At 38.0% G+C, this 12621-nt stretch overlaps 1 protein-coding gene across 1 annotated transcript; it reads left to right on the forward strand.

Annotated features, from left to right (window-relative positions):
- The first annotated feature begins 940 nt into the window (after window positions 1-940).
- Window positions 941-10270, forward strand: LOC128869315 (prolyl 4-hydroxylase subunit alpha-2). Its single transcript, XM_054111871.1, has 8 exons — window positions 941-1239; window positions 4197-4351; window positions 4578-4734; window positions 4882-5111; window positions 7479-7636; window positions 9353-9826; window positions 9903-10068; window positions 10147-10270. The coding sequence occupies exons 1-8, from the start codon at window positions 941-943 to the stop codon at window positions 10170-10172; spliced, it is 1665 nt and encodes a 554-aa protein (XP_053967846.1). The 3' UTR covers window positions 10173-10270.
- The last annotated feature ends 2351 nt before the right edge of the window (window positions 10271-12621 follow it).

Consider the following 12621-nt stretch of genomic DNA (forward strand, 5'->3'; position numbering starts at 1 on the left):
TGGACGATGACAACACCGATGAGGCGCCCATTGAAGTATTTGAGAGAAAATCCTGCGAAAGATTTTTGAACCTTTGCACATTAGCGGCGGCGAATGTCGCAGGTGATGGAACAGTGAGCTGTATGGCTTTACGGCAACATAGACATAACGCAGGGAATAAAGATCCAGCGGCTACGTTGGCTGGGTCATGTCGTCCGAATGGATATAAACGCTCCGGCTTTGAAAGTATTCGATGCGGTACCAGCTGGTGGTAGCAGGGGAAGAGGAAGACCTCCTTTATGGTGGAAAGATCAGGCGAAAAAGGACTTGGCTTCACTTGTAGTATCTAATTGGGCCCGTTAGAATGAGAAAGAAACGACTGACGAGCGTTGTTAAATTGTGCCAAAATCGCTTAAGCGGTTATCGCGCCAATCAAGAAAAAGAAATATTAAGTGAATTAAGAAATTCTGAGTTAGATTTTATTTTCTGCTAGATTTGTAGCCAAATGTCGCCCAATGAGTATCTTTGATCTAAATGCGATATCCTAACTATACTCATTTCAGTTTCGAAATAAAGCGAAGAAACGCTCAGAACTCTTTGTTAGCAAATATTACAAAAGCTTTCGGGCTTTCTTACCTTTCATTAAGCTTCCACGGCCGCAATGAATTCTGGTAAAACTAATATGCCTTTATATTTTATATTTTAGTTTGGCAGAAACATTCAAATGATAATCATCGCTACTGTGTGCAGAATAAAGTGTAAAAAGAATAGAATTAAAAATTGGCAATAATAGTTTTACAAATCCTGAAAGATCATTAACTTAACATATTCACACATACACACATACACACATGTTACAAAATTCTTGAACTTGACTAGCCAACTGCTGTTTTAAACAAATAAACTCTCCAAAGTAGCACCAGAATAGTAAACCGATCATCACGTTTCATAATTCATCAGAATGTCATTGACCTATAATAAACCTTTGAATATACCCATAACAAAAATAGTTAAACCCGCAACAGCAACAACGGCAAAATCAACATCATTGCATACTTTGTTGTTGCTTATGCTAATTAATTTGCTGGTCATCGTTCTCGGTCCAACCGTATCGGCACAAAGTGGGGAAATCAAACTGACAGCAACTGTGGCAGCAGATCAGTATGACTTGGATGAGTATTTGAATACGCAAACGATACTGATCGACACCCTAAGGCACTATATCGGAGCATTGGAACAGAAAATTAATGTTTTAAAGCGGTAAGTGTTTTATTTATTTTAAGAAATTTTCTATTTTTTCTATTTAAAATTTTAATAATTCACCAAATGTGTCCTCAGTGCTGTAATGCCAATTACAAAACAAAATTCAAGTGAAAATTTTTTCTTGTTTGATGAATGAAAAAAGCGAGGCTTGTATTTACTTAGTCTTGCGTAAATTCTGTGACAAATTTTACAATGAATACGGCGAGAACAAATTCGCAGGAAAAAGTTGCCTAATTTTTGCTTTTGTTCGTATGCATTGTTTACTAAAATATATGTACTCAATTTCGTGGCAAATTTCTCTTGTTAACAATGGAGTGGGGAGTTAAAGATCACATTGCAGTGATTGCATTACAAAAGTGTGTTGAAAGTGCAAGTGAGATTTACGAATTGCTGAAAAAACTTAATATTTCGAGCAAGTTTGTTTACCGCACGATCAATCGTCTCCCCCGAACGCCTGAAGTGACAGACATAAAAAGAAGTGGGCGTCCTCGCGTGGTTCGAATTTTGGAAAGCAGAAAACATTGTCCAGGGAAATGAATGCCAAGACTAAGTAAAGATAATCTCCACATGATAGCCTTCCGTCGCTCAACTGGTCATCTTTTGAAAACTCGTTTAAAAAAATTAGGCCCGACAGATGCAAGCAGCTTCTTAGGTGGCACGCGATCAACGGCCACAGATGGGAAACTTTTCATTGTTGAAGAAGGTTTTAATCAAAATCTATGTTAAAACTTCTAAAGACGCAAAAAATGGTGTTCCAAAGGTTCCTAGTTTAGTGGCGAGTGTCTTGGTAAGGCGTTATATCCTTTCATTTCTGGGGAGAAGGGGTTACGACCGGGACAAAAGTGTGCCAGGAGGATGTCTTAGAAGACATAATGAAGTAGTTGAGCAGTACTCTCTTCAATGGGGAGCGTTGGATCTTCCAGTAAAATTCCGCTCCAGCTCATAAGGCAAAACCCACCCATCTGTGGTTAAAAAACGCCATTTCATAGCCGCAGAAGATTGGCCGTCTGGAAGTACAGATCTGAATCCATTGGACTAGAGTTTGTGGTCAGAATTGGAGAACATGGCTTGTCGAAGACCTCGCAAAAATTTAGGGAGTCTCCAACAATCTTTGGTTCAAGCATCGATACCAATATCCATGTTAACCGTACGTACTGCAATAGCTGAATGGTATAATCGTTTGAAGGCTTGTGTAAAAGCAATTAGTGACCATCTCGAATGAAAATTTAAATTTTTTTAATATTTACATGATTAAATAAAACTAACTTCATTTCAGAAGCATTATAATTTAATATCTATACCGCACTCAACTTGTAACAGAACTTATGGCAGGATTAAGTATATTAAACATCAATTTTAGACAAACCTGTGCCTCTTAGAAGTGATGGATGCCCAAATCAGACATAATCCATTGTTAATTCATACGATGAAACTCAACATAACTCCAAGACCCTTAAGCAATAACTTGTTTCCACTATTCTAAGTTTTAGCCATCTGTGCTAATATTGAGAAACTTGGAACCGCCTAAACAATTTAGACCGCGTTCAAAAACTCGTGATTCTGTTCCTTCTCGCATTAAGCGGCGCCAATTAGACATACAAAGCGAAGCCATGTCCTGCTATACTCGCCCTTTCTTCCTAATGAGATCTTCTTCTTGCCTTGCTGTCATCAGCGGGTATTGTATCGATAGTAAAGCCGCCGCATCTTTATTTTCCAAATTATATTCCGTGTTTTTTAGCTGCATGAGAACTGTGAATATCGATAACTATGGTTTGACAGCTAAAAATGGCAAACTGTGTTGAACAGAAAAGTAACGCCAGGGCAACGCTTCTAAAGTGTGGAAATTTACTTTGGAAAAAATAAGTCTGTTCGCAAAGTTCATAGAGCACTGGCGGCATCTGTCCTTATTTATTTGTAAATGAGAAAGAAGCTACCGTTACAGTGAATGGCGAATGCTATCGAGCCGAATCAGCTAAACATCGAGGACATTTGATTCCAAGAAAATAGCGCAACTTTCCGTACAGCGCGCATAACAATCAATGTATTGCAATATTCAAGCCACAATTAACGCCATGTGGCCAGACTTATTGGAAAAAGTAGTCAAAAATTGGACTGATCGATTGAACTATGTAACTCATAGCCGCGGCGGATATATGCCGAATGTCATATTCAAAAAATAAATGCCGTCAAATTATCTACATACCAGATTATAATAAAGAAAAATCATTCCAACTATATTTCTGACTTATAAAGGGTGGTTAAGTTTCAAGGGCCGGGGTTGATTTTGAATAAAATACATTTTTTTTTTTAAATTATTGTCATTATGATAATACGAGTATTGATAGTTTATCTTTTAGTTCGGACCTTGCTCTCTAAATGGCCCAAAGAGAATAATCAACCGGACTCGCGTTTGGTGAATTTGACAGCCATTGTGTGGACGTTTTAAAGTTTTTTTTTGCCATTCTTGGTTCACTCGAGTTTTGTGTTACTTTACAAAAAAACTTTATTTACTTTAAGGTGCTCGAACTCATGTACAATCGGTGGTACTGTCAAAGTCTTTTTACATACATTTTCACATAAAATCATCAAAGGCATGGGATGTGTCCAATATTTTTTCAAGGGCTTTTTCAATACTGTAATGCATATAATAGACGATTGATCTTCCAGTTTGAAGACGCACTGACAAGGTCCGATCAGTCATTGTCGATGGGCATTCTTCACGTAATATACACGTACGTTGGTTTTAAAAATCGAGTTCCAAGTATGAAAACGAAGGCTACTTCTTCTAATTCAACCAACCTTGGTCAACACGATCTCTATAAGCTTAACAAAGTTAAAAAAAATGACTTCCTTCAAATTTTATTATTACTAAAGAATATGTATTTGTAACTATTATATATAAGCACATTTATTAGTCTATCCAAAATTGATTCATGCTTTCCCTAATACTCCAGCAAAACATATCAAATCAAAGCCATCAACGATGTGGCGTTAACGGATGTTCACAAATATGTAAACAATCCCTTGAATGCGTTGACTATCCTCAAACGCTTCACCTCTGATTGGCATATTTTACAACAACACGCGCACAATGTTAATAGTACAACAGGTGAGTATTCGTATTGTCCGTTAGCCATTCTGTCACAGCAATGCAAACGAACTTCGATTGCCAATCAATGTAAAGGCGGAACAAGAATTCCCCTGCAAGACTCATTTTCACTGTCAATGCTACTTGTCATTACATTCGTACAACCTCACATACAAGCAACTACGTGTATACTCATTTCTTGTCGTAGAGAGTACTGTTGTTATTTTTTTCTCATCCCAACCAACAGAAATCGTTCAAAATCTTACGAATACCAGGAAGTCATTGAAATTCCCGAGCGAAAGTGATTTCGATGAAGCTGCCAGTAATCTGTTGCGTATTCAAGGCATCTACCAGCTCGAGCCGGAGCTTTTGGCTATGGGCCAAGTGAATGGTGTGAAATTGGGGTAAGTCATCTCTTAAGAATTGCTGATATACCATGTTCAACAGAAAAACAACAAAAAGCATTAAAATCACTTTTTAAAGGAATAATTATATTACTTCTTGAGCCTGATTGTGAGTTTTATATTTGTGCGTAATTTCTTGCCCTGCAGCTCTGCAATGTCCTGGAGCGACTGTCTGGAAATCGGTCGTATATCAGTAAAAAATGGTGATTTTATTATTGCAAAATATTGGATGGAAGTGGCATTAGGAAAACTGCCTACTGAGGAGAAGGGGATGAATGCAACAGAACAATCGCCCACAACCGGCGGCAGAAATGATGTGGTGGAAACAGCTCGCTTAGAGATTATGGAAGCGCTGGTGGCCACCGAATTCACTATGGGTGAGTGTGTGTGCGCACAACCGCAAAGCAATGAATCAGCATTCCAATGATTTTGGATATGCATGAGGGCGGGTCGCTTCTGCATCGGAAAAAATAGACTTTGTTTCATCATCTTCTAATGCGATAATATGTTGGCTTAAGATAAATGCTGTTAAGTCCACACATATGATGCAAACCTTCAGAAATTTTCAAAATAATTTCGTCTGAATTTATCGGATCATAATGGTCAGCAAACAGGGACAAACCTCCGATTGTATTTCTGCCATGAAAAAGCTTCTCATAAAAAACCATCTGCCTTTCGAAGGCGGCATTTGTGGAAAAATATCAAGACGCACACCACAAATTGGAATACCAGCTCCACCAAACATCCAATAAAGGGTGTAAGCGCCCTCAGAAATTTATTGAGGCACTTTGTTCTTCAACCCTGGAATCGTCCCGCGCGTATTGACAGCGACCATACTTTTCACGTAGGCCCAGAGAAAGAAGTTCAATGGGGATAATTCACAAGATCTCTGCGGTAATTTTTCGTTGTTTCGTGATATAAGGTTCACTGTTCACCGCAACAGCTTTACCGGCATCATTTCCGAATAAGTACGAGTCGCGATTGCAAAAAAAAATTTAACAAATTAACATACCGCAAATAATTGCAATCAAAGATCTACTTCACCCTTGAATCATCGTATATTGTACAGGTTTATAATTATCCCAAGAAAACAACATATTTTCATTACTATAAAAATATTTGAGGGAACAAATGTCGACCCACCCTAATGCGCATACCTACTTATGAATTGCTTTGAATATTAATACATTTACGTATGTACGTACTAGGTGTGTTCAAAAAGTGTCGCGAATTTTGAATTTTCGCAGGTTACATATATTCGAATTTCTTTTTTTTTTTGTGGCGATATGTTGGTACTCACGTCTCTCACTCATGCCGACGAGTTCGTCCATTTTGATTGTTCAGTTAATTGTTGACAGCTTATTTGCTTCCACGTGTTTCGACTCGTCTCCGATTTTTACCTACATATCAAATTTTATGTGAAAAAGGAAATTAAGTGCGCGGATGCATTCCGAATGTTGACTGTGTCATACAGGGAAGCTACTTTGGACCAAAGCAACGTTTATCGGTTGTACAAAATGTTCTCAGAAGGCCAAGAAGATGTGAACGACGAAAAGCGTGCCGGACGCCCAAGCACTTCAACAACAGACGAATAAATTGATGAAGTGAAGAAAATGGTATTGGCCAATCGTCGAATCACCGTTAGAGAAGTTGCTGAGGAGCTAGACATATCGATTGGCTCGTGCCATTCGATTTTTTTTTCAATGATTTGGTCATGAGACGGGTCGCCGCAGAATTCTTACCAAAACTGCTCAATTTCGACCAAAAGCAGCATCGCATGGACATTGCTAATGAGATGTTGGACTCTGCCCACGACGCCCGAAATTTGCTCCAGAGGATCATAACTGGTGACGAGTCGTGGGTTTATGGTTATGACGTGGAAACCAAAGTTCAATCATCTCAATGGAAGCTGCCGAACGAACCAAGACCGAAAAAACGCGCCATGTTCGGCCGAATGAAAAAGTTTAGCTTACCGTTTTCTTCGATTGCAGGGGCGTTGTGCATCATGAGTTCTTGCCACAGGGTAAAACGGTCAATAAGAAATATTACCTGCAAGTTATGCGCAATTTGCGCGAAGAAAATCCAGAAACGCCCGGATTTGTGGAAGAACAAAAATTGGCTCTTGCACCACGATAATGCCCCTGCTCACACATCGTTGCTTGTGCGCAACTTTTTGGCCAAAAACAACACACTAATGATGCCACAGCCACCGTATTCCCCAGATCTGGCCCCTATGACTTCTTCTTGTTCCCGAAACTGAAGAGGCCCATGAAAGGACGACGCTACGCTACGATTGACGAGATAAAGACGGTATCGAAGGAGGAGGTGAACAAGATAAAAATAATAATTTTTTGAAGTACTTCGAAGATTAAAAAAAAACGTTGGCACAAGTGCATAAAATCTCATTGGGACTACTTTGAAGGAGACAAAATAGATATTAATGAAAAATAAATAATTTTTGAAAAACACAAAATTCGCGATACTTTTTGAACACACCTCGCACATACAAATGTGCTAAAGACGTACCACAAATTGATATGCAGGCATATCTGCTCAGCTCGTACAATTGTTTTTAAATGCATTTTGTTGTAATGAAGCCGAATATATAAAATGTAATGACGAATGTAAATGTGAGAGTAATTGAATCTCCCTTTTACATAAATGAAAATGTATGTACGCTTACATAGGTATGTATGTATAAGTGCTTGCGTATGTAAGTCTTATAAATGCTTATAATTTTTTAGGTAACGTTGTTGGCGCGCTGGATATGGTTAATGAAATGCTACAAAAGCAGCCCAAAAGCGAATATCTGCGAAAAACCAAATTAAAATTTGAAAATGAATTAGAAAAATCTGCTGTAAATTCTAGTAAAAAATCAAAGCGACTTATAAAGAAAAAAACGGTAAGTAGATATCAAATCTCTTACTTTATTTATAAAAAATGAATGTAGTGCTCATTTTAAAAGTATGAAGGCGAAGCAAAAGGCAATACAGAAAACAAAGCATACAGTCTGGATGTTTCTAATGGAATCGATTTTCAAATAATTCGGAGTGTGCGGCTGCTTGTTAGGGTAATCAAGTATTTTTCTCTCAACTTTTATTGTCGAACTAATTTCGAAGTATATAGAGATATGGTCCATATTTTCATAGAAAATTGACCATAGAAACAGTACTATTTCCTCCCCACGTATTCCGCATAAAGCATAAAGTTATGTATATTATAATATATAACGTATTACGATTACCTTCGGCTACAAATCCTGACCCAGACATAGTATAAGGATAAAAGTTATTGTGGCATTCATGAATCAATGGTATGCGAATTAAACATATAAATTTGCATTTGCATCCATACGAAGTTAAATCAACAAACGAATTGAAGCCAACGGATCATTATGTATCTACGCACCAATTTCGTGAATTGATTCTTTAAATATGAAGCTGGTATTTCACGCTGAATCATCCTTAGTGATGAAGTTCATTTCACACTGGATGGTTTTGTCAACACACAAAATTGCCGCATCTGGGGGGAAGAAAGCCCTCGAGTAATTTCAAAAAAATCATTACATCCACTAAAATGTATTGTTTGGTGTGATTCTTTACCTGCTGCAATAAATGGCCGGTTTTTCTGCGAAGATGAAAATGAAAACCGCTACTATCAATGTGCATCGCTATAGATAAATGATTGAAGGTTTTTTGTGCCCTGATTGAAAGAATAGGCATAAACGATCTTTATTTTGAACAGGATGTAGCCAGAGGTCCCACAACGCTGGAAAACATTGCATTATTGCGATCTAAGTATCTCGGTCGATTGATTTCACGTAATGATGACATAAACTGGTCACCTAGATCCCGCGATCTAACTAATCTAACAACATTCGGATCGAGATTACTGAACTTAACACGATAATGTAAGAACCCGTCCTTTAAAATTTGAATTCTCGTATGACAGTCCGTACTCGGGCTCATGGTGCACATTTAAATGATGCCATTTTTCACATATAATCGTTAAGAGTAATTTTTTAATTTGGTTTATTTTAAAACAACATCTAGGCGCATCTTCTGAACGGCCCTTTATGCGTACATATATATAGATATATATATATATATATATTATATATGCATATATACATACATATGTGTCGCATTTTAGTATTGCATATTTCATATTTAGGTTTGATTTTGCCTTTCCTTGTGCCTCCATTGTACATAGCAAAGATTGCCATATGCACAGTCCCTTTACTGACAATCTGAAAATCTGTTATTGTCAGCAAAGAAAACTAAATGATTGCAGCTCGGGCATCCCATCTCCAACTGTCTATCTATTTGCTTTAACATTTTCTCTACACTTTTATGAGTAGGCACTAAAGGAGCAAGTAAGCTATTTATCATGACAGAGATTTTATATAGATTTGCATACCTACTCGTACATGCAAACATTCATACAAGAATGCGCATTAGCAAGTAAACGTAGTTCCAAGGAAATCTGTTTACACCGTTTTAAATTTCACATTCCTATGCATTTTACATTTTTTCCATACAACTACATACATTTCCCACCATACACATTCAATAAAACTTATGTCCATAGATGCTCAAGTTTGTTGTTTGCATTATAGCAAAGTGACAAATCCATCGAAGAATTGTTGATTGAGGAGATTTGTCGTGAGACAGCAAATACTGGCGCCGCTACCAGAGGAAGCCACCATATTTTCAATAGTCGCGCGCAACATTGTCGGCTTGTTAGCAGAAATCTGCCTGAGCTGGCGCTGCAACCATTCCAAGTGGAGTTCGTAAGTCTGGATCCCTATGTCGTTATACATCACAATTTCTTACGCGCGCGGGAAATCAGCGACTTGCAACAGATTATCGAAGAAGAATACGACATTGATGGGGACGTTGTGACAAAGTCGGCGAATTTCAGCGTAGAGGAAAAGCTAGCGACTATGGCAAAACGCTTGCAATTAGCTACAGGGCATACAAGTGCCGATTTCTCAGACTGGAAGGTGGAAGGTTGGACATTTGAGGATGATGTACGCGCAGATCTGTTGGTGCCCATGTCAACGCAAACAGTGGCGAATGTGCTGATCAATGTGAGTGAAGCGGGCAGATTGTGGGGGGATGTTGAATGTGGCTAAATCAATTTTATTTTCTAACGTTCGTTTGCAGCTACAAACACCCAAGCTGGGTGGTGCTATTGTCTTTCCGCAACTGGAATTGGGTATAGCGCTGCCGCCGAATGCGTTACTCTATTGGGCGCAACTGAACGAGCAGCTTGAATACGATTATCGAAGCAAACAACACATCTGCCCGGTGATTGCAGGCACACAACTCGGTAAGATATTTTTAGAATTACGAGATTTTCGATATACTTATGTATGTATGAATGAGTGCACACATATTTATTTTGCAGTGGCATATACCAGTATTAGAGCATAAGGCACATGGAATTGTCTACAGTGGATGGGTAGATATTCTGTGGAATTTCAAAATTGTTTTAACGGATTTGTACAAGATATATGTATATATATAATGTACCCACATATATATAAATTTTTTATTATTTAAATAAATTTGGACCAGTTTTTCAAAATCAGGTTTATACATACTTATTTTTACTACAGCCTCAGCTAAAAATTAAATTTTCAAACTTGAAAAATTGTAGTTTCATTTTATAGTTATACATACATATATGGTAAGTATTCTCCTTTCTTAGCAATGATTCAGGGTATCTACAGGGTCCAGAGTATTGTTTACAAGCGCGCGGAATCATTTTGCTGAGAGTAAGCGCGAAAAAGGAAAATCAGTAATCGATTTCAAATGTAAATGTGTGATTGCATTATATTTAGCTGGAAAATCACATCCAACGATTGTTCGTGAGCTCGATCACCTTAAAGTAAATATAGTTTGCGTTTATCGCACCATTAATCGTTACAATGATACTGGTAGCATCGCGAAACGTTATGGAGGTGGTCATCAAAAGACTGCAGCGTCATGTGAAATGGTTCAAAAAGTGAAGAATCGACTTGAGCGAAATCCCCGACGAAGTGCCAATCAAATGGCGGAAGTACTGAATTTATCTGACCGTAGCATCCGCCTCATACTGAAAAATTATCTCAAAGTCAAGCCTTACAAGATCCAAAAGGCACATGATCTCACACCAAAACAGCCACAAGTCAGACTTGAGAGAGCGAAGGAGTTACTTCGTTTGGCCGAAAGTGGTCAATTTCCGAACATTGTGTTTTCTGACGAGAAAATTTTTCGAATTGAGCAATTCGTAAACTCCTAAAACGGTAGGGTTCATTAGATCCGACCGTTCATACGAGAATTTGAGTCATCGATTGACCACCAGCATCCGCCATAGGTAATGGCTTGGGCAGCTTGAGAAAGTATTGTGGAAGTTGCCTTCCAGCTGTGGGCAGACAAACATTTCGGTGGCAGACCATGGACGTTTCAACAGGACTTGGTACCATATCACAAAGCTCGAGTGAACCAAGAATGGCTAAAAAACAATGTCCGAACTTCATAACGTCCACTCAATGGCTCTCAAATTCACCAGACGCGAATCCGATGGATGAAGCGTTGGGAAAACTCAACAAAAGGAAGATGGACTTACACGATAATCCCAAACATCGAATAATGGCCATGGTTAATTCGAAGCTATAGCGAACTCAGCTTCGAGCCAACATAAACTGTGAAAAGTCATGCTACCAGAAATGCCTACATCGCTTTAGGCTACACATGAGTCGCATTTATAGTTCTTGTGTCACGAAGAGTAAGTTGCAAGGTTTGTGTTTTTTTATGCCCCCGGTTAACAGACACGATTTAACCACACTATCAGAAAATCCGCTAATACCAGAAAACTTAGTCGATAACATTATGACTTCAAACTTTGCGTGGGATATGATTTCGTCAAAAATCAGCGATATGCTACATGCATTAAAACACGCAAGGGTGAGTGAAGCATTTGTCTACGAGGTCAACGGCAACTAAGCAGACGATTCTAAATAAAGAAAAGGACTCTTAAATCGACGAGAGACAAGTATGGTGGGAGCGGGCGGGTGCGGGCGGGTGGGCCCAACTGCGGTTAAGAAATATAAAAAACTGTAAGAAGGTTCAAGTATAATCAACTTTTGATGTACTGCATGTGAAGAGTAACTGTCGTGGAACCTATTGCTCAAACCGCCTTCCAACGATTTATTTAACAGTGTTATCGAGAGGGAAGCCGTACTTAGACGGTACGAGGATTAGTTCAGATTGAAGTCCTAAGTCCTACACTGGCCGGGTAAAGACTTCCGATGCTTCCTCCTCGTAAAAAAAAATAAATCAGGTTCATTCGAGGCTACGAACTCTCAGTGAGTACTACTCGGAACACTACTGCTCTCTTAATATCCTTAATATCGTCTCAGTACACTTAAGACACTGTCTTACTTTCTTTTTTGGTCCAAATACGCGCTAGGGCTTATTTTCGGGGGAGGACAAAAATAAAAGTATATTTATATATTCTTAATTAATATTTATTTTACACAAAATACAGAAGTAGTATGTATATTCCGGACTACAAGACAATATCAAAAATGTTAAAATTTTAAAATTTTTATCATTTTAACTCAAAAATTTAACATTTTTACCATTTAACTCATTTTTTTAACTTACAGTTACTCAAAATTTTAACATTTTTTAACATTTAACTCATTTTTTTAGCTTATATTATCTCACAAAATAAACGTTTAAATTTTGATGTGGGTCGAAGAGTCCAACCCTAAATTATTGTTACTCGTAGTTAATATTTTTAAGATATTAAAGATATCTATTTTTGATGTACTAGTAATCAATATTTAGGTTGGTACAGTTAAAATTTTGTGTTGGGTCGATGTCTATTAAGTGA

Source organism: Anastrepha ludens, chromosome 2 (genome assembly GCF_028408465.1).
Source record: "Anastrepha ludens isolate Willacy chromosome 2, idAnaLude1.1, whole genome shotgun sequence".
Taxonomy (NCBI): Eukaryota; Metazoa; Arthropoda; class Insecta; order Diptera; family Tephritidae; genus Anastrepha; species Anastrepha ludens.